The 26,202-nt window shown below is 50.6% G+C and overlaps 3 protein-coding genes and 1 long non-coding RNA gene across 21 annotated transcripts in view; 2 read left to right on the top strand and 2 right to left on the bottom strand.

The window, feature by feature from the left end:
* The window catches only part of DPP3 (dipeptidyl peptidase 3), a 30,483-nt gene extending 19,324 nt beyond the window's left edge, over positions 1-11,159 (top strand). For all 6 annotated transcript variants that reach the window (XM_081532118.1, XM_081532115.1, XM_081532114.1 and 3 more), the window contains 6 exons: positions 1,583-1,645; positions 1,743-1,867; positions 1,996-2,116; positions 3,495-3,674; positions 8,306-8,468; positions 10,626-11,159. In XM_081532118.1, coding sequence (XP_081388244.1) covers positions 1,583-1,645; positions 1,743-1,867; positions 1,996-2,116; positions 3,495-3,674; positions 8,306-8,468; positions 10,626-10,798 — 825 coding nt within the window. In that variant the 3' untranslated portion in view covers positions 10,799-11,159. The remainder of the gene's footprint in view (positions 1-1,582; positions 1,646-1,742; positions 1,868-1,995; positions 2,117-3,494; positions 3,675-8,305; positions 8,469-10,625) is intronic.
* On the bottom strand, positions 9,009-12,897 carry LOC145522899 (uncharacterized). The gene is made up of 2 exons (XR_014066240.1): positions 12,095-12,897; positions 9,009-9,546 (listed from the first exon to the last, which is right to left on the bottom strand). It is a non-coding gene; the product is annotated as an uncharacterized LOC145522899 (long non-coding RNA).
* The window catches only part of BBS1 (Bardet-Biedl syndrome 1), a 16,048-nt gene continuing 2,483 nt past the window's right edge, over positions 12,638-26,202 (top strand). Inside the window, exons 1-16 of one of the 13 annotated variants that reach the window (XM_081532130.1) lie at positions 12,638-12,715; positions 13,088-13,161; positions 13,278-13,312; positions 16,181-16,353; positions 16,468-16,514; positions 16,662-16,700; positions 16,827-16,899; positions 18,475-18,606; positions 19,322-19,428; positions 20,762-20,882; positions 21,047-21,205; positions 22,328-22,397; positions 22,965-23,123; positions 24,008-24,141; positions 25,124-25,258; positions 26,026-26,112. In XM_081532130.1, coding sequence (XP_081388256.1) covers positions 13,103-13,161; positions 13,278-13,312; positions 16,181-16,353; positions 16,468-16,514; positions 16,662-16,700; positions 16,827-16,899; positions 18,475-18,606; positions 19,322-19,428; positions 20,762-20,882; positions 21,047-21,205; positions 22,328-22,397; positions 22,965-23,123; positions 24,008-24,141; positions 25,124-25,258; positions 26,026-26,112 — 1,530 coding nt within the window. In that variant the 5' untranslated portion in view covers positions 12,638-12,715; positions 13,088-13,102. Of the gene's footprint in view, positions 12,716-13,084; positions 13,188-13,277; positions 13,313-16,080; positions 16,390-16,467; positions 16,515-16,661; positions 16,701-16,788; positions 16,900-18,474; positions 18,607-19,321; positions 19,429-20,761; positions 20,883-21,046; positions 21,206-22,327; positions 22,398-22,964; positions 23,124-24,007; positions 24,142-25,123; positions 25,259-26,025; positions 26,113-26,202 lie in introns of all 13 variants that reach the window. The other 12 variants (XM_081532120.1, XM_081532119.1, XM_081532131.1 and 9 more) reach the window with 12 other exon arrangements.
* Positions 15,819-26,202, bottom strand: part of ZDHHC24 (zDHHC palmitoyltransferase 24) — a 25,414-nt gene continuing 15,030 nt past the window's right edge. The window contains exon 4 of the mRNA XM_081532145.1: positions 15,819-16,920. The gene's annotated coding sequence lies outside the window, so the exon portion shown is untranslated. The remainder of the gene's footprint in view (positions 16,921-26,202) is intronic.

The following is a 26,202-nucleotide window of genomic DNA, read 5'->3' as shown; positions in this document are numbered from 1 at the left end:
GGAACTAGATCCACGTGCCAAAACCGAGTTCACATGCCACAACTAAAGATCCTTCTTACTGCTAAGGATCCCACAACTAAAAGATCCTGCATGCCAAAACTAAGACCCAGCACAGCCAAATAAATAAATTAAAAAAAAAAAGGATGAGGGGCTAGTGCTGGTACCAGCCGGACCCTCCGCAGTTCTAGGCCTATGGCTCCCCTTCCCCATAATCAGCCCCCAAGTATGGAAGCTGCTCCAGTCTTGGCCTCTCAGTGTCTCACCCTCCCCCAAGATGTCCCAGGGTTGAGTGAGATCTGTAGGACAGACCAGCTGAGGCCCCCCCACCCAGAGTCACCCACACAGAAGGACTTGCTTGGCTCAGGCCCAGGAAGCCTGCCTTGAGGGAATGACCCAGGCAACCCCAGGGGCAGAAAGGCCAGGTAGGGGCGGTGTCTGGACGCCCCCAGTCCTGAGGCGGCAGTACTGTCTTTGCACTGCTGTTCCCTGGAGCCTGTACTTTTCCAGGTATTGTAGGGAGCTGCCCCTTCCTGTGGGCTAGCCAGAGTGGCTGGAGCCCCCCTCGACACCTACTCAGGGAATATGAGAAACAGCCTTGCTGGCAGGCCAGGCGGAGCCCACTGTGGACTGCACAGATGAGAGGACTAGAGGCAGGCAGGGTGGGGTCTGCTCCTCTTGGGGGCGCGGCTGCTTCCCTGAATGGGGATCAGCTGGGCCTGGAAGTCAGAAGGATCCAGAGGGCAGCTGATGCGGGAGCAGCTTGGCATTGGGCTTTGTCTTGGCTTCAAAGTCACAGGGAAGCAGCGATAAACATAGCCCCTCTGTGGTCTTCTTAAGTCAGTTCCCCACCCCGAGCCTCAGTTGGCCCATCTGTAAAATGGGTTTCCTGACTCCTATCATATGGCTCTTGTGAGGAATAAAGGTGAAGCCCTGGGATTTGCCTGGCACTCAGTAGGCCCTCTGGAAGTGGGTGTTGTTGTTAAGAGACGTTGTGCACAGATATTATGTGCTCTGATTCCACTCTGGGGTTCTTAGTCTCTGAGCCTTAGTTTCCTTCTCTGTGAAGTGGGATAATAATAGAACCTTCCTAGAAGGATGACTTAAAGGGTTAACAGGCTGGTGCACGAATGACGCTTGGCACATGGAGAGGATGGTGAGGGTGCTGCTTTCAAGGCAGAGAATCACGTGCTGTGGCTTCTCTGCAGCAGAGGGACCATAAAGCTGAGGGGCCGCCAGGCCTCGTGGCCCACCCACTCGGACATCTCCAACTGAGGTCTGGAGATACTGGGTCTGCGTCTTCACATGACTTTCTGCACGTCCCTCCCCCCGCATCCCCGGCCCATAGAGTCGCTCTCTGTGCAGCGGGGTAGGTGTCTCAGGTTCTTCTACCTCTAGGGGCTCTAAGAGGTGTCACCAAGCAGGTGTGGAGGCCACCATGTGTCATGGACCTGCCGCTCCTGCTGTCCGCTCGCTGCTCCCTGGCTGCCTTTCTGAGCCCCTTGGATCCCGGGCTGAAGGCCTAGCCTGGGCCCCGGGGTACCCCTCCCTCACCTGCCCCACATTTGTGACCCTTCTCCTGCAGGATGAGAAAGGAGCATTCAACTTCGACCAGGAGACGGTGATCAACCCGGAGACAGGGGAGCAGGTGAGGGTGGCCTGGGTGGAGTGCCAGAGTATGGGGAGGGGAGCCCAGGTGGGGTGGCAGCCACCACTAAAGCCTGCTTCCTGGGCCCCCCTCCCAGATCCAGAGCTGGTACCGGAGCGGGGAGACCTGGGACAGCAAGTTCAGCACCATTGCCTCCAGCTACGAAGAATGCCGAGCGGAGAGCGTGGGCCTCTATCTCTGCCTCCACCCCCGAGTGCTGGAGTACGAGCCGCAGACCCGGGGCGGGGGGTGGGGGGTGCTCCTCTGTGGATGGGGGTGGTGCTGGCAGGGAGGGCAGGGCCCGGGCAGCCTCTGACCCCACTCCCCCACCACTTCCCTCCCTCCCCCAGGATCTTTGGCTTTGAGGGGGCTGATGCGGAAGATGTGGTCTACGTGAACTGGCTCAACATGGTTCGGGCCGGGCTGCTTGCTCTGGAGTTCTATACCCCTGAGGCCTCCAGCTGGAGACAGGTAGGGGCTGGGGGACCCCTCAGGAGGGAAGGGTCTGTGCTGGGGACCAAGACCAGGATTCTGGGTATAGGGATGGGACAACTGTACCTACGAGGTACATGAACTGGGTTGATCCCAGACTCGACTGCATGTGAGAGCAAGTCCTGTCACTGTTGTGAGCCTCAGTGTTCCTGCCTGTAAAATGGAAGTAATCATCTTCTTGCCCACTTTTAAGGGAGAATCATGGGATGATGAGATGATGTTGCTATGACCACTAACCGATGATGCATAGGACTCACTCTGTGCCACTTAGTTCTGAGCAGTTTATATGAACTGACCCCAGCGTCAACCTAGGTGGTACTGTTACTACCTTCATTTTAGAGATGAGGAAATGGAGGCAGAAAGAGATTAAGTAACTTGCTGGCAAGTAACAGACTCAGAATTTGAATCCAAGCAAACTGCCTCCAGAGCCATTAGGCTACGCTGTTTGGCTATGAGATGTACTTTGGAAACAGGGTAGGCAGGGACTTCCCTGGTATTCCAGTGGTTAAGACTCTGCACTTCCACTGCAGAGGGCCTGGGTTCGATACCTGGTTGGGGAACTAGATCCCACATGCTGAGACTAAAGATTCTGCATGCCACAACGAAGACCTGGTGCAGCCAAATTAATTAATTAATTAATTAAAAAACAAAAGAAATTCAAAGCAAAAATTAAAAAACCAAAAAGAAACAGGGTAAGCAATAGAAATCTTTTAAAAAGTCACCTAAGTCTCTTTTGAGGAGGCAATCCTGTGTCATCAAAAGAACACACATTTTAGAGTCAGGAAACTTGGGTTAGTCTTTGTTCTGTCTTACCAGCTATGTGACCCTGAGCAAGTCACTTCACCTCTCTGGGCCTCTGTTTTGTCATATGTAAACTAGGGATTACGATGCCCTCTTGATCCCACAGAACTGACTGCAAACAGGATTGTGGAGGAGAAAGTGCTTGGGGTGGCAAGGGACCCTCTGGAGTAACTGCTGTCATTAGGGCGGGGTGTGGAGCACAAGAGGGCAGCGTGGGTGACAAGGGGGCACAAGACTCTGGGTCCTGCCTGGAAATGGCCTCCCCGTGCCCCAGGGCAGCCTGCCCTTCCTTGTGAGAGGAGAAGGGAAGCATTTGAGGGGAGAGGAATTAAACACCGAAGGACCCACAGGGTGGGGGAGAATAAAACGACAATAATAATTTGCAATTAGCAAGCACATTTGATACATCAGGCCTTGGAACGAACTCTTGATCCTGGGTTGGCCAAAAAGATCATTCCTATAACATCGTAAGGAAAAACCTCAATGAGCTTTTTGGCCAACTCGATACTTCTTACCTTGGGCCTACAAATGACTCCTTTCTCTTCGGCCCTGGCAGGCTCACATGCAGGCCCGGTTTGTGATCCTGAGGGTCTTGCTGGAGGCTGGCGAGGGATTGGTTACCGTCACTCCCACCACAGGCTCCGACGGGCGCCCTGATGCCCGGGTCCGCCTTGATCGCAACAAGATCCGGACGGTGGGCAAACCCGCCCTGGAGAGGTTCCTGCGGAGACTCCAGGTAAGCAGGGGCCTCTTGCCTTGGAGGCCCCCTCCAACTCAGCCTGTCTGCGCACTGTGTAACAGGGAAGGCTTCTTGGAGTAGGTTGTATTTAAGCCGGAAATGGGAGTGCCAAGGAGGAAGCAGCTGTGAAAAGATCTGAGTGCAGAAAAAACAGAGCATAAAGGCTGGTCTTGGGGCTGGAAGGAGCTTGGTGGGTTGAGGGACAAGGAAGAAGAAGCCTGGAGCTTGGTGAGTGAAGGAGGGAAGGACAGTGCTCACTGCAGTCCTGGTTTCTCTCCCATGTTGGGATGTTTAGAGTCAGGAGACCTTTTGGGGTTCTGGTGCCAGGACTAACCAGCTGTGTAATTGCCTTGCTGCCTCCACTTTTCTCATCTGTTAAATACATCACCTGCCTCACCTGGCAGGAATTCAATGAAACAACATATATATGGAACTGAGCAATAAAAAGTCATGTTGTCCAAGCCGGTGTGACACAAAGTGTGGTCCAGGGACCAGCAGCAATAGCACCCAGAACACGCAGATTCTCAGGCCCCACCCCAGACCTCCTGATTCAGAAACTCTGAGCACGAGGCCCCAAAACCTGCATGTTTACTAGCCTGCCAGGTGATCCTGACACTCAGCAAGGCTGGAGCACCCCTGATGGTGACCCACTCCTTACTGGGCAGTGCCTTCCATCAGAACAGGGTCCTGCTGGCTTTGCCAACCTGAAGAAGGCCCAGCCTTCAATTCAGCAAATATCTCTCTATGATTATACTCCCACCTATTTCCAGAAGGGATTTAAGGCATTTTTCCTTAAAAGATGTGTGTTTGGCCATTAAAGTAAAATAAAATTAGAAATGAAAAAATATTAGATGCGCAAGGCAGTGCCATGTCCCAGATTAGATTCTGGAATAGAAAAAAGACATTTGTGGGAAAATGAGTGAACTCTCAATAAAGTCTAGAGTTTAGTGTAGAGTAACGTACACATTTTGCTCAATGTTGACAACAGGTGAAACTGGGCCAGGAGCCCGTGGGAACTCTCTGGGCTATCTTTGTGGCTTTTCTATAAGTCTAAAATTATTCCAAAATAGTTTATTAGTAATAATAATAACAAGTCACTAGATAAAGGAATCAAATCCGTGAAACCCTAGGCCAGTACTGAACTGTGACTTAGTCGTGACTGAGCACAGAGCGTTCCATCTTAGAGATTGAAGCAGGTGGGTCTTTGTCCAGGATCAGTCATTCAGCAGAACGGACAGTGTCCACAGCGGTGGCTTTACAGAGGATACAGAACGTGGAACAGGAGATACAGAACATGGAAGCATTTTTTGGTGCAGCTGTTTCTTTTATTAGCCTCCTAGAAAAACCCAAGAGCAGAGCAAAGACCCAGCCAGCAGGGAAGATGGAGGCTTTTTCATAGGGAAAGGCTTCAGCCACGGGGGTCACAAATAGTCATAGCTTTGGCTCACCCAAATTGTAAAAACCGGTGAGGTGAGACATAAATCTGTATTTCTGGCTTCTTGGAGGGTCTGCCATCAATAGACTTAATTCCCTGGGACTGAGCAGGGGCCACTGCGTTTGGCTATCTACACGTGCTCCACTCTCCAGTCTGCCAGGTCCACTTCCTGTTTCCTGTACCTGCCTTAGTCACTTACTCATGATACCACCTGGCTCCCAGGAACACCCCTGTCGCCAGCTCTCTGGTTGAAGCTCCTGGTGGCTAACATGTCCACTTCATGAATCTGTGTTCACATGCTGGGTGTTAAGTATTATGCAAAACAGAGAAAGGTGAGACAGTCTCTCTAACCTTCTCCCAGGAGTTCCCAGTCAGTTTTAATTCCTGCAGAGCTAAGGAGAATCATTCTACCCCTGGGCCTAAGAGGAGGCGGCTTACCCAGAAGGTGCCCTAGTAGGAGTCCTACTTTGCCAGCGGCAAATTGGCAGAATAATTAAGGATCAGAGCCACAACTGTCAGGTACTTGGAAGAGAGCCAACTAGATCTCTTAGTCCTAATCTTTATAATCACTGAAACTAAAAATAGGCAGCTTAAACAGATTTTAGATCCAGCTGAAGATAAGAGAAGTTACAAAGCATGTATCATGCGTGCTGAGTCACTTCAGTCATGTCCGACTATGCGACCCCATGGACTGGAGTCTGCCAGGCTCCTCTGTCCATGGGATTCTCCAGGCAAGAATACTGGAGTGGGTAGCCATGCCCTTCTCCAAGGGATCTTCCCAACCCAGGAATTGAACCTAGGTCTCCTACATTGCAGGTGGATTCTTTACCGTCTGAGCCACCAGGGATGCCCAGAGCATGTAGCACAGAGACACAAAGATAGAAAATTTGGAAGAGATTAAGAGACATGGAGGAGGGAGACTTCCGTGGTGTCCAGTGGCTAAGATTCTGCACTCCCAATACTGGGGGCCTGGGTTTAATCCCTAGTTGGGGAACTAGATCCCACATGCTGCAAATAAAGAACCCAAATGCCACAAGAAAGGTAAAAGATCATAACTAAGACCCCGTGCATGAAATAAATAAACATTAAAAAAAAAAAAAAAGACATGGAGGATAGTGTGAAAAGATCTAATGTACATGAACTGAAGTTCCAAGAGGAAAGGAGAGAGAAAAGGTAAGAAGGAATATTGGAAGAGACAATGACTGGGTATTTTATAGAACTGATTGAAGACCCAACTCAGAAATCCAAAGAAGCTCGAGAAATTCCAAGAACGGCAAGCAAAACCTGTGTCTAGAAATATCATAGGATAGAAATTCCCTGGTGGCCCAGTCGTCAGGGCTCTGCACTCCCACCTCAGGAGCATGGTTTCAATCCCTGGTCAGGGAACTAAGATTTCACAAGCTGCACCTTGTAAACAAATAATACTGATAATAATAACTTTTATTCATCAAAACTTACCATAAAGAAGGTGAGAAGATGCATCTTAAACTAGGATAGGGTATTTATCACATATGAGTTAACAAAAGGTTAGCAGCTAAATATATAAAGAACTTTCCCAAAAAAGTGAAGAAAAAACAGCCTAACAGAAAAATAGGCAAAACCCATGAACCGAAGAGGAAAATAAATAGCCCACTAACTTGTGGGATGTTGTTCCATCTCGTTAGTCATCAGGAAAACACAACTTAAACCACATGAGATTTCCACCCACCAGCTCGGCAACATGAAAAACTGTCAACATCACCCTGGTGAGCCGAGCCGGACGGACTGCCACCCCCTTGCCTCTGGGAGTGAAAACAGGTGCAATAAGTCTGGAAAACAATGGGGGCATCATCCAGACCGTGATTATCCTGGGAAAACCTGCCTCTGATCACCAAGAGACATTCACTATATCCAGAGCAGCCTCGGAGGGCAAAAATCACAGGCTATACAACAACAGTGGAAGAGACAGAACTGTGGCGTGTTTGCAAGTGGAATATGTACGGCTATGGGACTATATCGGAGAAGGCAATGGCACCCCACTCCAGTACTCTTGCCTGGAAAATCCCATGGACGGAGGAGCCTGGTAGGCTACAGTCCACGGGGCCGCTAAGAGTCGGACAACTGAGCGACTTCACTTTCCCTTTTCCCTTTCATGCACTGGAGAAGGAAACGGCAACCCACTCCAGTATTCTTGCCTGGAGAATCCCAGGGACAGCGGAGCCTGGTGGGCTGCCGTCTATGGGGTCGCACAGAGTCGGACATGACTGAAGCGACTTAGCAGCATGGGACTATATACTGCACTCACAAACACAGGTGGATCTCAGACATAATTTGAGCAGAAAAAGCAAATCACAGGATGTGGGCAAAAATGTAACATGAATTGAGAGTAAAACTCAGGGAAAACAAGAGGCTAATAAGCACAAAGTCAAGCGCTGATTCCTCAGGCGGGGGAGGCCACGGGGTGCAGTCAGGGAGGGATGATGTGAATAACTCTTAAGCTGCGTGGTGGTGGTGTGGGTGTCATTCTTTATAAGGTAGGTACTGTATATTTTTTACTTGAAATGAAATGTTATTTGTATGAAATGTTTTATTTAAAAAAGAAGGTGGGGACTTCCGTGGTTAAGACTCTAAGCTCCTACTGCAGGGAGTGTGAGTTCAATCTCTGGTCAGGGAAATAAAATTCCACATACCATGCAACCAAAAAAAGTATTTGTTGAACACTAAGAATATATTGGGCTTCCCTGGTGACTCAGATGGTAAAGCATTGCCCTGCAGTGCAGGAGACCTGGGTTCAATCCCTGGGTCAGAAAGATCCCCTGGAGAAAGGAATGGCTACCCACTCCAATATTCTTACCTGGAGAATTCCATGGACAAAGGAGTCTGGTGGGCCATAGTCCACAGAGTTCCAAAGAGTGGACACAGTTGAGCGAATCTCACTTAAGAATATATTGTCTGAACATTTGTCATGGTAAAAATTAAAAAAAAAAATTTTTAAAAGAAGATGATGTTACTACCCTCCTTGTGTACAGTTCAAGTGAGACAATCAAAGGGAACCTTAATATGGACCCTTGCTCAGTGCTAACACGTGATCTGCATTCCTTCGAGACAGCAGATGCGGTCTGGGGCTGGGCGCCGCTGCCCGTGGCTCTTGGCAAAGCCCTGTGAATGCGCCGAGGGCATCCATCCAAAGGCACTAATTCCTGCCTTCCCACAGGTGCTGAAGTCCACAGGGGACGTGGCCGGAGGCCGGGCCCTGTATGAGGGGTATGCGGCGGTCACCGATGCGCCCCCCGAGTGCTTCCTCTCCCTCAGGGACACGGTGCTGCTCCGCAAGGAAGCCCGGAAGCTCATCGTTCAGCCCAACACTCGCCTCGAAGGTAATGGACTCCTGGGCCCCATGATAGAGAAACCTCCAGGAGCACAAAGGAGGCCTGGAACTGACCCCGGAGCTCGGGAAAGGCTGCCCGAGGTGGCTCCTGTCTCCCCCTCTCCCTCCCAGCCGGGTCCTCCCCATGCCAAGCCTCAGGCCCACACCTTCGCATCCACCACCACCACAGGCGCTCCCTCCCCCGCACAGGGTCAGGCTGCTTGGAGATGGCAACAGCAGAGCAAGAGGTAGTGAAACAGACACACCCCGGGCCTCGGAGGAGGCCAGGCATCGTGCTGCAGAGTCAGGCCTGGCAGGGCCCAGGAGCGCGGTCAGGTGAGGCAGAGAGGAGGCACCCAGCGGGCTGATAGCAGCCAAGTCAGAGCAGAGGTCAGCAGCCCCATGGTCCCTCTCGCCTCCTCAAGTGATGTTGCCGTTTCCAAAAGCCCTGACCCTGTTAGACACACACTTGTACCTTTAGTATTTAGAGAGTTTGCGACTCCATAGTCATGGGTAAGCGTGAGGGTTAAATGAAATAATTACCTCCTTCTGGTGAGGAAAAAGCATATAAAAGGTTTATTCCAAATTCTAGGGAATTCCCTGGTGGCCCAGTGGTTGGGACTTAGCGCTTTCACTGCCGGAGCTTGGTTTCAATCCCCCATGTAAGCCGCATGGTACAGCCAAAAAAAATAAGAATAATTAAAATAAAAAACACTTTAAAATAGTTAAAAAACAATACAAACTCCACTCTGTGCTCCAGAGGCATCATGGGGTTTGCCAGCCCTCTTCCCTGGCTCACCACCCTCCAGGCACACCCTCTGAGCTACCACCCACTTTCCTCTTCATGCGGCTGTCACTCTGCCATTTTCCCGTCTGCTCCTCTCCATGGCAGCAGGAACAGCACATCCCTGGCACCTAGCGCAGGGCCTGGCCCACGGGAGCTGCTCAGTGCCTGTCAATGAGTGAGCGAGTGGATTATGCCAGGCTCCCAGCAAGTGCTCACTGCATGGACAAGTTCATCATTGCTTTGACTGTCCAGCCCTGGGCAGGCGTTGGGGATGGACTCCTCACCTCAAGTCGTTCTCAGCCTATTAGGAATAAGACAGAGAGAGAAATGGTCTTACAAGGGAAGTGTTCATGGGTGCCCAAGAGACACAGTGGTCTGAACACTTAGAGAAGGGAAGATCACATCTACCTTTGAGAGAAGCAGGGAAAGGTAGGTCTGGGGAGGAAGTAGGGGTTAAACTTTGAGGCCCAAAGAACAGATTGAATTTTCAAAGGTGGTGGTGATGGTGGTGGTGATTGTATTAATAGCCCACTTTTGAGGACTTCCGTGTGCCAGAGTCTGGGTAAAAACTCTCCATGGATCAATTCCCAACAACTTAAACGAGGAAGTTTCCCCTTTTTCAGCTGGAAACTGAGATACAAAGGGGCTGTGTAATGGTCTGAGGTCACACAGTGAGTGGCGGGCAGGACCAGGATTTGATCTCGGGCCATCCAAGCTCAGAGCCTGTGCTTTTAGCTGCATACATCCCATAAGGCCACAGAGTACAACGAGACACTGCGAGCAGGTAGAGAAGTGGAGGGATGTTCGAAGGAAGTGCTTCCCACGAGTATTCAGGAACACCCCATAGATTAGATGGGTGCCCTTGGAACAGCCCCAGTTGACAGATGAGGAAGTAGGTTCAGAGATCGTGATGCTTATGATAGCTAGCACTTGGTGAGTGTTCCCTCCACCCATTATATTATATTTAATCACCGCAGCTTCTTGAGAGATGTACTGTGCTTGCCCCCACTTTACAGATGAGGAAACTGAGGCTTAGGTTAAGAAACTTGCCCAGGGCCCCACAGTAGATGAGACGAAGCAGTTCCTGGACTGTAAGCTCCTGGAGGCCAAGGACTGTGTCTGTTTCACCTAACATGGCACTGTTGTAAAGCTTTATTAAGTGAATGAATGAATGCAGCAATTCATTGAATACTCCCCCTTTAATGTTTCCTATCTCATAGGATTATGGAGTCAGTTAGATAATGAAATATTGAGCACAATTTTTGGCACATGGTAAAAACTCAGGAGGAGAACTAGCTGCTTCTATGATTACGATTATGATTCTGTTTCCCTATTGAAACCTTTTCCTGCTGTTGTTTTTTTTCTCCATCTCCTCTCCAGGCTCAGAAGTACAGCTTCTTGAGTACGAGGCCTCGGCTGCAGGCCTCATCCGATCCTTCTCTGAGCGCTTCCTAGAGGATGGGCCCGAGCTGGAGAAGATCCTTACCCAGCTGGCCACAGCTGATGCCCAGTTCTGGAAGGGCCCCAGTGAAGCCCCATCTGGCCAGGCTTAAGGCACCTGTGAGGCCCCTTCCCAACTCGATCAAACCAAGACTGCAAGTGGCCCCCTTTCTGTGGGCCCAGGAGAGGGGCAGGAGCCTGGACCTTGGAGCTACCTCAGCCAAGGGTGGTGACACTAAGCCCTTCCATTTGTCAGCACTTTCCAGCTTACCAGTGCTTCCCTTGTGGTATCTCATTTGATCTACACTGCCTTCTGTGGGGTGGGCAAGGCTCCTTGTCTGGCTTCCCAGATGAGGAAATACAAGTTCTGAGAAAGTGACCTGTCTAAATCCTGCAGGATTTAAAACCTCTCCCAATCCAGTGCTCTTCATGTATTACTTTTATAACCAGAAAAATAAATATTAGAAACCACCACCATCTTTGCAATTTGTGTGGTTCTTCCCGGCCTTGTTCTCACGTCTCATTTGCTCCCAGCAGGGTGGTGGGATCAAGTCCTAGGGAGGGGGAAGGAGGGTCATTTTTAGGCTCCCATCCGCAACAGGATTTAGACATCACCTCTAAATATGGATATGCAGAGAGTCATGTAGATGAACATAACACAACTTTTGCCGTCCCCCCTCATGGCTTTTCTTCTATTTTAAAGAAGAACCTAAAAACTGAAACTAAGATCATGGCTGTAGCCATGAAATTAAAAGACGCTTGCTCCTTGAAAGAAAAGATGACAAACTTAGATAGCATATTAAAAAGCAGAGACATCACTTTGCTGACAAAGGTGTGTATAGTCAAAGCTATGGTTTTTCCAGTGGTCATATACAGATGTGAGAGTTGGAGCATAAAGAAGGCTAAGAGCTGCAGAACCGATGCTTTTGAATAGTAGTGTTGGAGAAGACTCTTGAGAATTCCTTGGACAGCAAGGAGATCAAACCAGTCATTCCTTAAGGAAATCAACCCCGAATATTCATTGGAAGGACTGGTGCTGAAGCGGAAGCTCCATTACTTTGGCCACCTGATGTGAAATGCTGACTCATTAGAAAAGACATTGATGCTGGGGAAGATTGAAAGCAGGAGGAGAAGGGGGCAACAGAGGATGAGAAGGTTGGATGGCATCACCGATTCAATGGACATGAGTTTGAGCAAACTGCGGGAGATGGTGAAGGACAGGGAAGCCTGGCTTACTGTAGTCTGTGGGGTCGCAAAGAGTTGGACAGGACTGAGTGACTGAACAGCAACAACAAAAAAAATTGGAACACCTCAATCCTAGAATTTAATCTCTCCCTCTCTCTTTTTTCCTTTTAATCTATTTTTGGCTGCTGGAGTACAGGCTCTAGGACTGGGGCTTCAATACTTGCCACAGAGGAGCAGAGTCAGGAGCTGTGGCCGACAGGCTTAGTTGCTCTGTAGCACGTTGGATCTTCCCAGACCAGATCTTCTAACCGGAACAGGTGTTTCCTTCATTGGCAGACAGATGGCAGGGAAGCCCAGGAGTTAATCCCTTAACCTTTGTGTTTTGTTTCTCTATCCTGAACCTCGAGAGTAAGGAGGGAAGAAAAGACGTGGCCCCCTTTCCATCCAGTTAACCGTGAGGAGGAGCGGACCAGTTAGTTTTGCTGTTGATAAACTGGAGAAGGGCACCTCTCCAGGCCTCAAAGCTCGAGGGCCCCGTGGCTGAGCCAGAGATGCAGGGCCTAGAAGCTCCTGATGGGAAGAATCAGAGGTAAATTATTTAAGTCGGAACGAGGGATTGCATCTCAGCAGGTAGAAATCCGGGCAAAGACCAGCGCAACTTGCTCAGCAGCCTCTCTGTCCCGGGCCGGAAAGTTGAGAGCCCGGAACCTTAACACGCGAGCTTCCCCTCAACCCGGGCGCTTTTGGGCGCCGCGCGGCGGCTGACCAGAGCCGGTTGCCAAGGTGACGCCTAGGAAGATGGCTGCTACGTCTTCGTCGGATGCAGACGGCGGCAAAGGCGAGAGGTGAAGGCTGGGATCCTTGAGACCCCTTTTCCTACATATGTAAAGAGGGTGCCCCGGTCCCTGGGATCTGGGATCCTGCGATTCTCAGCAGCGCTGGCAGTCCTTAAAGGGCTCTTAAAGATCACAGAGGGAAACTGAGACCCAGGGAGTGAACGGGTGTGTGTGGGTGACTCGAATGCTGCGGTGGGGGAGCCGGAACTTGGACCCGGACTCTATCCCCCTAGTTCAGAGCTCCCTATACACCTCATTCCCAGAAACCAGTTCCAGCAAAAAGTTCTTCCTTCCCCTGGGATTCATGTTCTGCGTGCGCCCCCCACCCCCACCCCCCTCCCCCACCCCCCTCCCCCAACTCTGTCCCTCTTCTCCCAGCAGTGAGGCCAGTTCGAAATGGCTGGACGCACTCAACGATCCCATGGCGAACATCCACACCTTTTCCGCCTGCCTGGGTGAGTCCCTGGGACCAGGAACCCCGGTTCTGGGGAGACCGGGGAGTCAGATGGTCCTATAGTTAAGCTTCTAGGATGCTGAGACCCTGGTTTATGGCCCTTTTTATGTTTTCCAGCGCTGGCCGATTTGCACGGGGACGGGGACTACAAGGTAAGCCTGTAACCCCAGAAGTGAGGTTTCCTGATAGTTCCAAAGAAGCTCAACGTAGTCTGGAATTCATGTGCACTTTGAAAAACACTTTTAGTTTACACTTTATTTTTAACGTGGAAGTGGAGAGAACCTGTTGATTTCATATGACAGACTGCAGAAAGTACAGCTAAACAAAATGCTGCTGGAGATTATACTAAGATAAAGCCTCTTCATTTTGTTGACGTTAATTCTTCGCTGGAAGGGTACATCCCATGTTGGGGCGTGGAGCGGCAGAATCTGGAGGGAATTTAGAAGGGAGGAGACTGAGAGTTTTATGTTTATCAAAAGCGTATAAATTTTAAGGTTAGCCATGAGCTGATCATCTTGAAGCTGCATGATGGCTATTTGGATGACGGCTATTTGGGGGTTCTTTATGTGAGTCTATACTTTTATATATGACTGAAATTTTTCCATAATAAAAAGATTAAATTTAAATTTAAGATAAAAATATAAATATAAGCAAAGAAATAAAAAATCTCAAAGGCACAGATTTTTAAAGGTTGAGAAATTATTGAGCTAAAGAAAGGAAGTTAACATATACTGAGTACTCATTTCTGGACTAGACCCTCTTTGAGGCATTTTCACATACATAGATATTGGTTATCTCCATTTTGTTAGTGGGAAAATAGATTCTGAAAGTTTGAGTTTACCGAGTTTGTAAAAGGTGGCAGACCTGGGTCTGTCGAATTCCCTGTCACGTGTTCCGTTACAGCTCAGCCCTCACGAAGGGCAGTAAACCTACAATTGATATATTATGATGGCAGCTAGAAAGGAGTCATATCCTGCTTGGACTGTACAGTAAGCTTCATGGCTTTGGCCCCCAAATCCCTGTCCATAGAGCGTTCAACAATTTAGCAAGCATACGGTGAAACCCTTGGAGAAGGGAACGGCAGTCCACTCCAGTATTCTTGCCTGGAGAATCCCACAGACAGAGAAGCCTGGTGGAGTACAGTCCATGGGGTTGCAAAGAGTCAGACACAACTGAATGACTAACACACATACACACACACACTGAACCCCTACTGCGTGTAAGGTGTGAGACACTAAACTGAGAAATGAATCAGTCCATAGTCAGAAGGAAATATGGATACTCTGCTTGATTCATCCACAATGTTGACTGAACACCTGGAGTATCCTTGGTGCTGGGTCGACAGCAGTGAAGGGTAGAGAAATCACAGACCCCATGTGCTTAGTTGTTCAGTTGTGTCTGACTCTTTGCAGCCCCATGGACTGTAGCCTGACAGGCTCCTCTGTCCTAAACTGGAGGCACGAGGAGGCAGTACTATGTGAACTGTGTTAAAGGATGAATGAAGTGTATCAAGAAGGCACAAGAGAGGGGAGGGCATTCCAGGCAGAGGGAACTACACAAACAAAGGCAAAGAGGCTTGGAAGCTCACAGCGTATTTGGAAAGAGTAAATTGAACATTAGAAAGTTGAGGCCAGTATAAAATAGTAGTTAAAACTACTGGCTTTGATTTTTTAATTTTTGGCTGTACCCTGTGGCATGTGGGACCCTAGTTCCCCAACCAGGGATCAAACCTGTGCCTCCCACATTGAAAGGCAGAGTCTTAGCCACTGGACTGCCGGGGAAGTCCCAAGACCACTGGCTTTGGATTCAGACATACCTAGATTCAAGACCTAGCTCTGTCACCTACTAGCTGTTTGACTTTTAACTAACATCTCTAAGCTTTATAGTTTCCTCATTTGTGAAATAGGGCTAATAATTGTATCTACCTCACAGGTTGTTGCTTGGATTAAATAAAAGGGTACATGAAGTTACTGCTGTGGCTCCTGGCACACTGAGCATGCTCGGAATCCAGGAATTCTGTGGCAGCCTGCATTCTGGCTGGAGCATAGCATGGATGGGGAAGTGATAGAAAACATGATGGGATCCAGATCAGAGGGGCCTTGCAGGCTTCACTCAGAAGAATGGGCTTCCGTGGCAGCTGCAGTGGCTTGTGGGTGGAAATTCAAGAGCTGGGTTCTCCTCTGTGGGTTGCTAGAGCACGTCCCACTCTGCGCACTTGGTTCTGCATCTTTAGTTCCTTTCCCATTTGGAAGCCAGGCATCAGAGCCCAGATATGAGTTTCAGGCCCCCCCAGTGACCTCAGTCACTGTCCCAGTGTGTAGAACAGTGTCTGGCATGGAGCAGGCCCTGAAGAAAGATTTACTGAACAAATACTGAAAGTATCAGCTGCCCCCTGTTCCTCTCTAGGTTTTGTAGTTCATTGTCTCATTTGACTTTCACTACCAGTGTCCTGCAGTGTGCATGGGTACGTGCTAAGTTGCTTCAGTTGTGTCCAACTCTGTGCGACCCCATGGACTAGCCTGTCAGGCTTCTCTATCCATGGAATTCTCCAGGCGTGACTACTGGAGTGGGTTGCCATGCCCTCCTCCAGGGGATCTTCCTGACCCAGCAGGGATTGAGCCTGTGTCTCTCAGGTCTCCTGCATTGGCAGGCAGGTTGTTTTTTCTTTTTAACCACTAGCACCACTTGGGAAGCCCCTGTCATGTGGTAGGTATTCCCATTTTGCAGGTGGGAAAACTGGCTCAGGAGATCATTTTTCCCAAGGTCACACAGCTTGCAAAGCCTTTGCCCTCCTCCCACCCACCTGTGGTACACTCTGAGTGTGTATGGATGTGCACCAGCAAAAAGCTAAGCCCAAGAAGAGGGGCAGTAGCGGGGTCTTTAGACCCTAAACCTGGAATCAGCCAGCCTCTCTCTGCAGCTGGTCGTGGGAGACCTTGGCCCAAATGGGCGGCAGCCCCGCCTGAAGGTGCTTAAAGGACCCACAGTGCTGAGCCAAAACCTGCTACCTGCCCTGCCAGCCGCTGTTGTCACTTTCCTCATGGAGCAACCTGAGCCCCGGACACCAGCAATGGCAATCGCATCAGGCCCTTGTGTGTATGTGTATAAGAATCTCAGGCCCTACTTCAAGTTCAGCCTGCCGCAGTTGCCTACAAACCCCCTGGAACAAGACCTTTGGAATCAGGCCAAAGAGGTAAGTGACGTGAGGGATGAGAGCAAGGAGGCAGAGGTGGCCGCTGCAGGTGGGGCTCATTCCCTGCCTGGCTCTGGAGCTCATAGGGTCTGCCTTCTTCCCGTGGTGGCACAGGACCGGATTGACCCACTGACCCTGAAGGAGATGCTGGAAGGCATCAGGTGAGAGCCCATTTTCCCCTTCTTGTGCCTCCCTCACCCCTCAGTTCCTACTCCTTCACCCCAGAGCCCACCGTCTGACACCCCCCCGCCCCCCGCACTGGCCCTGTGTCTCAACTAAACCTGCTGGGATGGTCCCTCTCCTTACAGGGAGAAGGCAGAGGTGCCTTTTTCTGTACAGTCACTCAGGTAAGGGCCCTCTGGATGGCCAGGGCTCCAGAAGCTCACTGGGAGGGTAGGGGGAGAGGCTGTGGCGTGGCCTGTGGGGGGCAGGCAGGCTCCGGGGACACAGATGTCCCCACTCTGTGCGTCCAGGTTTCTGCAGCTGGAGCTGAGTGAAATGGAGGCGTTTGTGAACCAGCACAAATCCAAGTCCATCAGGCGACAGGTACTGCCCCTTCTCATCTCCCTGTAAAAAATAAAGTTTTTTTAAACAGACCACATAAAGCCAAACCCGCCTAGTTTTACTTTGCAGTTTCCCTTCCAGCCTGTGCCACCTGTGTAGTCTGCAGGGCTTCTCCATTTCGGTTAGCAGTGACAGCTTTGAGTTGATAGATACAGTTATATAACTTTATACAACTTTTATCATCTTGGGGGTAAAGGTAAAATATTTTCATTAGGGAAAATTTTGAAAATAGAAATACAAAGGAGAAATACAAGTGACTACACTCTTACTACTCAGAGTACTCTTACCATTTTGATACATTTCATTCATAAATACGCTTTTGTATCCTGCTTCCCTTGAGCACGTAACATTGTATCTTGAGCATTAGTCTTGAAGAACTCCATTTTTAGTGGCCCCTTGATTATTTCATTGACGATTCATTATTCATTCATAATTTAACTATTTGGTGCAGATCATTGGTCAAGAAGTGTCTTCTTTTTATTCACTTCATATTTTTCTTAGTTAGGATTTTAATGGCCTTACTGATAGACCTACTTATTGATGAGCTCCAGTGGTTCCTGACCTTGGGGGCTGAGCCTCATCCAGGGATGGGCTTTCAGAGCTGTCCCTGCATTTCAGAAAGCCACATAGGAACCGCCCACTTGCTGTAGAGGACACTTGAGCTGAACGTGTTGACCAACACATGCCTCCATGTTTGGCTAGCCGTAGATAATTCTGAGAAACACCGTTCTCTCCTACTGATCAGCAGCTCAGATCCACAATCGTCACTATCTCTGAGTACTTTTAAAATCAGGAAGTGAGTTAAGTATTGCTTAACAGATGCACTGTGGGGGAGGCCATCTTTCCAGGTTTGCCTCGTGGCTCCATGGTTGGGAGCCACGAGCATCCACATTTCTGTAACTTTTCTCCTTCCACTAGGCATTGAGGATTCCTCTTTTTTTATCTTAAAGATAGTCACTCAGTGAACAGCTTTATCCAAAGAAACATTTTAGTCCTGCTAAATTATTTCCATAGGAGAAATTCCTAAAAAGGGGATCATCTCCTTCTCTTGTTTTCTCTCCAATCACAATTAGAAGAAGACCATATGCTCACTGTAGAAACTGCAGAAAAGCACAATGAAGAAATTAAACCTTGCCTGTGATGTCATTGTCCAGAGATAATCAGTGTTTGTATTTAAAGGTTTAGCTTTCCAAGGTTTTTTTAATTCATATATATATTTTTAAAACTGGGATAATACTAATGTAACTTTTAACCTGTATTTTCTGTAAATACATTAGAAACATTCTCCCTGTCATTGAATCTTCTTTTAAAATCTGATTTTGGTAAATGACCGCATGGTTTTTGATCATACAGACAGTTTATAATTGACTTAGAGAATCCTTTTTTGTTAGGAAATTAGGTTTGCTGCAGTCAACACTTTTGTAGATAAATCTTCTGTCACAACTCTAATACTCTTCTTCCTCCTTTGCCCTCTTTCTTTCTGGAGCGTCCTGGGTGTAGCTGGGGTGGGAGATGGTGTGAGGGGATCTCCTGGGTGACCCTGGAGTCCTTCTGCAGACAGTCATCACCACCATGACCACCTTAAAGAAGAACCTGGCTGACGAGGACGCTGTGTCCTGCCTGGTGCTGGGCACTGAGAACAAGGAGCTCCTGGTGCTAGACCCGGGGGCCTTCACCATTCTGGCCAAGGTCAGTGTGGGGGCCTGTGCCTGGGCACAGGCTCCATTCCCTCCCCCTCTTCCCCCAAGTCTCCTGCCCCAGTTAGTTAGTTCTTGGTGATGCCTATTCACTGTAGAGAGTTATAAGGTGTAGACAGGCGTAGAGAAGGCAGATATCCCCAAATCCTACCACCCATGCATATTTTCTGTTAAAGTTTTGGCACAGTCTTGGTAGACATTTTCATATTTAGACATGGGTATATAGCTTTCAATATTTTCTTCTTTTTTTTACAAAACAGCCCCATGCTGTAGGATCCTGTAACCTGCTGTTTTCAAGCAGCAATAGCTCATCAGTATCTTCCCATGTCCATATAAAACCACGTCAGCCTTTTCAGAGGCCGATTATATAAATGTTCCATAATTTCTTTACCCTGTCGCCAATTGTATGTTTAAGTTCTTTTCAGTTTCTTGCTGTTATTCACCACCACCACAGTAGCCTTCCTCGCCAAACACCTTTGTGTGCTTATCTAAATACCTCCTTACACACATTCCTGGAAATGGCATAGTTTAGTCAAAGGGTGTAGACTTAAACACTTTCGTTACCTGTTCCCCTCCGGAGAAACTGTTTAAGTTTTAAACTGTGCCCAGAAGGGTGTGAGTGAGGAGAGAGGGACTTGGAGGAGTGACGTCAGGTTAGGGAGGGGCTGGGGCTCCTGAGAAACTGGGGTGTTTGAGTCTCTCTGCAGATGAGCCTCCCCAGCGTCCCCGTCTTCCTGGAGGTTTCTGGCCAGTTTGATGTGGAGTTCCGTCTTGCCGCTGCCTGCCGCAACGGGAGCATCTATATGCTGAGAAGGTAGCCACATCCGAGCTCTCTAGGGTCAGAAGGAACATCTCAGAAACCTAGTGGTTTTGAGGGCTGGCAAGATGAGCAGGGCTTTGGAGTGAGAATGTGGGACTGGAAAGAGCCCAGAACTTATAGGAGGCAGAGCCCTTGCGTGTAAGGCATGTCTGGAGGCTTGTCCAGTGGGGCCTGGCAAAGTGAGAGACTAGGCTGTGTGGCTGTGACACTAGCAGTGCAATCAGATATTAGATTAAAAGGGTCTCTCCTGTTTGTTTCATTGCTTTTATAGGTACGGGAAGTTTCCTTATGCATTAGTTTGATATTTCTTAATAGTCACTCTTTTACTCCAAGAAATCTTTTTGAGTACTTGCTATGAATTAAGCATTGCATGAGGTATTGGGGATATATTGATAAAATACGTAGTCCCTAACCCTGTGGGAAGACAGATATTAAAACCAAAATAATATTACAAATTGGATACATGTTATGGAGGAAAAGTACAGGTTCAGTGGGGAAAAAAAAAGGGGTCAGGGTGATTTTTTGGATTTTATCTGAAAGCCATTATGGGGTTTGACTCAGAAGATATGATGAATGACCTGATCCATGTTCATTTTGGAGGGTGGATTGGGATTGGGCCCAGAGACCAGTGGGAACCTCTTCAAATGAGTCATCAGATGGGAGATATCTCTGGCTTAGACTTAAGAAAGGTGGGCCAGAGTCTTTCTGGATAAGAGAAATTAAGATTCAGATGCCAGGAAACTGAAAACACTGCATTCACACAGAGTAAACTCCTCCTGCTTTTCTGATAAATTACTAAACCATTATACTAAATGGAGTCTCAGTCCATTACTTCGTCTCACCTGAGGTACACTCACTGTAAACTACTAAACACCAAATTATCACACAGATCACTGTAGTGAAGTTGGAAGGAAGACTAGGAGAAAAGCACACTTCGTGTTATCCAAGGTCATGTAGCTACTAAGTCCTAGAGGTGGAACTAGTTCCCGGGTCCTCTGCTTGTGGGCCAAGGCTGCTTCCAGGATCATCTGTGGGGCCTGGAACGAGGAGAGTCAGCCAGGGAAGGCTGGGCTGGGAGTGAGTGAGTGAGAGAGTGTTAGTCACTCAGTAATGTCCGACTCTGCGATCCCATGGACTGTAGTCCTCCAGGCTCCTCTGTCCATGGGGATTCTCCAGGCAAGAATACTGGAGTGGGTTGCCATGCCCTCCTCCTGGGGATCTTCGCAACCCAGAATCGAACCTGGGTCTCCTGCATTGCAGGCAGATTATTTACCATCTGAGCCCCCAGGAAGCCCTGGGGCTGGGAGTGTGTGTCTTCACTCCACAGAGACTCCAAGCGCCCCAAGTACTGCATCGCGCTGAGCGCCCAGCCTGTGGGGCTTGTCTGTGTACACAAGGTCCTGGTGGTGGGCAGCAGCCAAGACAGCCTGCACGGCTTCACCCACAAGGTGTGATCTCATGGCAAACACCCCCAAACCCCTCCCCCTGTGTCTCCTCGGTCCCCCTCAGCAGGCAAGCCCCTCTGGCATTCCCTTCCCAGCAACTCCAGCCACCCCTTCTTTCCACTCCTCAACACTGAGCCCCCTGCAGACACTTAGCTGTTCCCTCCCAGGGTAAGAGGCTGTGGACAGTGCAGATGCCTGCAGCCATCCTGGCCATGAACCTCCTGGAGCAGCGCTCCCGGGGCCTGCAGGCCGTCATGGCCGGGCTGGCCAATGGAGAGGTCCACATTTACCACGACAAAGCCCTGCTCAACATCATCCGCATGCCGGTGAGCTGCTGACTCCTCCCTGCCCTGCTCCCACCTTTGGGGCTCACTTGCTGCCTCTCCTGATCCCACTGCACCTGCCACCCTTAACTTTTGATACATTTTGAAAACATTCGTTGAGTATCTCATATGCACAACTCACTGTATTGGAAGGATAAAACAATGACCAAATCCTTATTATTGAGGGGCTTGCAGTCTAAGATGCTAGCCAGAAACACAGCTGATTCAAATACAAGACAGACTAAAGCAGAGCAAAGCCCAGAAAAAGCGCAGAGATGAACTATAGTGACTGGGGGTGGTGGTGAGAGATACATAGGGATGGAATTCAGGAGCCATTTCACAGAGCAAATGACAATTCAGCTGGTCCTCGAAGCAGTTTGCTTTGAGAAATGGAGTGGATAAATGAAAGTGCAATATTCCAGACTGGAGATAACATGAACAACGGCTAAGAGGCATGAGTGTTCTTGACAAAGGAATCCGGGTAGTTTGATGAATTTGGACCAGGGTTTTTCAAACAAAGTTTTGAGTCATCAAATCAATTTAATGAGCCAGTACCAGAACCAGAAAAGTATCACATGTGAAACTTTGTGTGTACATATGTGTAAAGTGTCATATGTCACAATATAATATTTGAAAAGCAGCTGGTTTGGACCACAGGCTCTTGGGAGGGCAGGCGGTGTGCTGTGCAGGTTGGGGAAAGGACAAAGAGAAAAGGCAGGTTGGAATCAAATATGGAAGGCCTTGAATGTGTAAACAAGGAGAGCAAAAACCACTGGAGGTTTTTCAGCCAAGAATAGACATGGTCATATTTATATTTTGAAAGGCAACAGAAGCGGCTATTTGCAGGACAGACTGGGGAGAAAGACGGCTGGGAGACCTGTTAGAAAGCTGAACCCAAAGGCCAGTTATGTTCAGTCTGGAACTATGGCCATGACAGTGAACGGGGTGGGGGGGTGGGGATTAGAAATGCAGGAAATATTTCAGAGGCAGCATAGCCCCCAGCCTTACCTCATATCTCACCCCTTACATCATATGTGGGGTCTCCCAGCCTTATCCCCCCTCCTCCCGGTCCTGTTCTCTTCACTGAGATCTTTTCCCAACTAAACTCTGGTGTCTCTGCCATAGGAGGCAGTGACCAGCCTTTGCTTTGGCCGCTATGGACGGGAAGATAACACCCTCATCATGACTACACGAAGTAAGGAGGGTCAGGCATGGTGAGGGTTTTAGAGCTGGGAGTCCGTGGGACAGCCCAGACCCTGCGAAAGAAGAGGAGGTGCATGTGGAACGTGGGTGGGCCTGGGTTTGGGAAGCAAAGCCTGCAGACACTGTCCCATCTGGGGCTGGGCCTTCACTGGGGACAGCTCATCAGCAGTTTGATGTCACTACCTGGGGCCAGGCCTGGCTGTGTCTCCAGTTCACCCCAGGATCTGCCACAATGCCAGGAACATCAGAATAGTCAGTAAATGACTGCTAGGAACTCTCCTGGTGACCCAGTGGTTAGAACTCCATGCTTCCACTGCAAGTGACCCAGCTTTGATCCCTGGTCAGGGAACTAAGATCCCGCAAGCCAAGGGGTTTGCCCAAACAAATAAATAACTGCTAAATGAATGAATACATTACTGGTAGGACTTGTTTCCTTTCAGAGACCCACAGTCTCAGCAAGAAGACAGAAGAGAGTCAACATGAGGCAGACTGGGGAGAAAGAATGGGACTGTCGGGTGGGCCTGGGGAGGACACATCTGCCGTCTGTCCTCTTCCCTAGGCGGTGGCCTGATCGTCAAGATCCTGAAGCGCACAGCGGTGTTTGCCGAGGGGGGAGGTGAGGCGGGCCCCCCACCAAGCCAGGCCATGAAACTCAACGTGCCCCGGAAGACCCGGCTCTACGTGGACCAGACACTGCGAGAGCGGGAAGCCAGCACCGGTGAGGCTCAGGCCGAGTCCCTCCTCCTCCTCCATTGCTCCAAAGTGGCAGCAAGTGGGGGAACGCCACCTGGGTGCCCTGAGCAGTGGGAGGAGACCTGGGCAAACTGGGCGGGTCTCCTGCCTCTAGAGGCCCTGAGACAGCCTAGGAGGTGCACCCCGCCAACAAAGAACCTGGAACTCAAGGTAGAAGGTGCTGCGGCTGCCCTTCGAGTTCAGAGGAGGGAGCAGCCACTCCTAGGTGCAGGAATTCTCATGAGAGAAGTAGCATTTGATCAAGGTTCTTCCTTTTCCTGTTTAATTTTTCATGCTCTTTTGTTCATTCAGTACCTATGACTATGCCAGGCCTTGTGCCAAGTGCCTTGGACTAGGCCAGTCCCTACCTAAAGAGCTCAGTAGACCTTGCTAACTTCACGTTGCATGACAGTTGCGGAAGTCTCTGCCGAGTGCTTTTGAAGCGTACAAGAGAGTGTGTTTGCCTGGGAGTGTAGCAAAGGCTTTAGAGAGAGATGACATTGGATTTGACTCTAAAAGATGATTACAAGTCCACCAGCCAGACAGGGACAGGGAAGGGCGATTTCAGCAGAGGCCTAGGTAAAGGCAGAGGGCCCTGCCTGGGTTCAACCAGGAGCCAACAAAGGAGGCCGAGACTGCGCGGGCAGCCAGGTGGTGGGAGAAGCCAGGCAGAGGGGCAGGGAGTGGTCCACAGCGTCCAGAGGCTGGCTGTGGGACCTCGGCCTCCTGTTGCACGCTCCCAGCCTCTGCCCACCGTGCCTTCCTCTCACCTTCCTCTCACCGTCTCCCCACGGCAGCCTGGGCGGGCACCTCCTCCCCGCCCTGCCCCCCTCCCACCTCACCATCAGCTCCTCGTGTCCCTCCCCTCAGCCATGCACCGGACCTTCCAGGCAGACCTCTACCTGCTGCGCCTCCGGGCGGCCCGTGCCTACGTGCAGGCCCTTGAGTCCAGCCTGAGCCCCGTGTCTGTGACGGCCCGGGAGCCGCTCAAGCTGCACGCCGTGGTGAGCTCTCGGGGTTGGGGGGTGGTTAGGCCACCTCGGGGCCAGAGGGGCAGAGGTCAGGGGTGGGCAGGAACCCCTCAGGCCAGAGCAGGGCAGACCTGGTTCTAACTAACCCCTCAGGCCTAGTTCCAAGGCAGCTAGGCCCCATTCCCCTTGTCACCTGCCAACAAGCCCAGGGACCAAGTCTCGCGTCCTCCTCCATGGGCACTCTAACCTTCTCTCTGCTGTGCCGCCTCTTCCCCTCAGCTGGCTGCAGAGCAGGGCACACTCTTCAGCCCCCTCGTTCCATGTGGGGCCTCAGACGGGCCGGGCCCCACGTCATCACCTTGGGATGTTTCTTCCCAGGAGCCTGGAGGGACTCTTCAGGAGTCTGTTCACTTCAGTAACTGCTGGCAGGCCGAGGAGGTCGGACTGCCTGGTGCAGGAATAGGACCGTCCCGGAACTTACACAGGCACAAGGAGGACAAGGAGCCCTTAGACACGCCTGACCTCAAGGTCCTCAGGCCTCCAACCTGCTCTCAGTGGCTCCCTGAGGTGTGCGGTCTGATCCAGTTGGGGTTCTAGTCTCTCTTTCCCTGAAGACAGTGGAGAGATCCAGAGAGGAAGAGGCTACAGAGCGCAGGGGGTGAGAGGGAGAAAGTGAAATCACTGCAGCCCCCAGAGGAGGAGCGGTGGAGGCGGGCCGGGCCCTGAGGAGAGGGGCAGGGCCTTGGTGCGGTGCAGGCGGAGCCGGGCCTGCTCGCCCAGGCCAGCTCTGCCTCCCGCCCACCTTCTCCTCCCGGGGCCGCCGCTCAACTCTGTACCCACGGAGCCAAGCTTCTGAGCTCTGGGCCTGCTGATGGACGATGCATTCGAGCAGTTGGAGGAGGGTGACTTGAGGACGCTGATGAGGAAGCAGGCGGGCAGGGCCGGGGTCAACCAGTCTCAGCACCCAAGCCCACTAGGTCCTGAGGGCTCTCTCCCCTCCCCACCCTCTCCACAGGTTCAGGGCCTGGGCCCCACCTTCAAGCTCACTCTTCACCTGCAGAACACATCAACAGCCCGCCCCATCCTGGGGCTGGTGGTCTGCTTCCTGTACAACGAGGTGCTCTATGCTCTGCCCCGGGCCTTCTTCAAGGTACTGGCGTGACCAAGGGTGGGGTGGGGCCTGATCAGATGCCCACAGGTCAGAGGTGAGGAGGCTGGCAAGTGGCTACAGCTACAGGGCAGACTGGGGCGCAGCAGGGGCCCTGAGGAGAGCACCCAAGATTGCCTGCCCCAGATGCTTTTCTCCCCACCTGCGCGAGGTCTGCGGGCGGCACACAGAAGGTGCTGGGAAACGGTGAGAGTCTGGGTCCCACCTGTGCCTCTCTCAGAAGCCTGTTGGTGCTGAGGGGTCCCAGAGCCCGCCCTGCTGTCCAGCCCCTCCTGCAGCAGGAATGGGAACCCCAAGGAGAACTTTCCAGAGTGAAGGGCCTGGTGTTCCCCAGGTCCACATTTGAGCCTTAGTTGGAAGGACCAGAAACTGAGAAAGACTTTGGTATGTGGAAGAAATAGCCCTGGGCTTGGTTGGAGGTCAAGAGGTTTAGGGACTTGCCTAGCAGTCCAGTGATTAAGACTCCACACTTCCCCTGCAGGGTTTGATGCCAGGGAACTAAAATCCAGGGCGCCGTGCAGCACAGTTAACAGAAAAAAAGCTTACCTTTAAATATGGACACGCATGCAGTCCTGGGGCATTCACTCCCCCACTGAGCCACGTGCCCCTCGAACGAACCTGTCACCCCTGCCCGCCCTGCCAGGCTATGACGTTCACCTGGGACAGCAGGTGTGACAGCGCTTTGAAATCTACCAAATACTGGCTGGGCAAGAGGGCTGATTTCCTGACCTCTTTGTCCCCAAACTTAGGTCCCATTGCTGGTACCAGGGCTCAACTACCCCCTGGAGACCTTTGTGAAGAGTCTTAGTGACAAGGGCATCTCAGACATTATCAAGGTAGGTCGCCAGTTGGTACTAGTGCAGGGGAGAGTACGAGTGAGTGTGGACAAGGCCCCGGGTGGCGGCCAAGAAGGGCTGGGTATCTGC

The sequence above is a fragment of the Giraffa tippelskirchi genome, chromosome 10 (assembly GCF_054371585.1).
Source record: "Giraffa tippelskirchi isolate mGirTip1 chromosome 10, T2T-mGirTip1v1.2.pri, whole genome shotgun sequence".
Lineage (NCBI taxonomy): Eukaryota > Metazoa > Chordata > Mammalia > Artiodactyla > Giraffidae > Giraffa > Giraffa tippelskirchi.
Note: the sequence above shows the minus strand (reverse complement) of the source record. Positions and strands in the feature narration are given on the sequence as shown.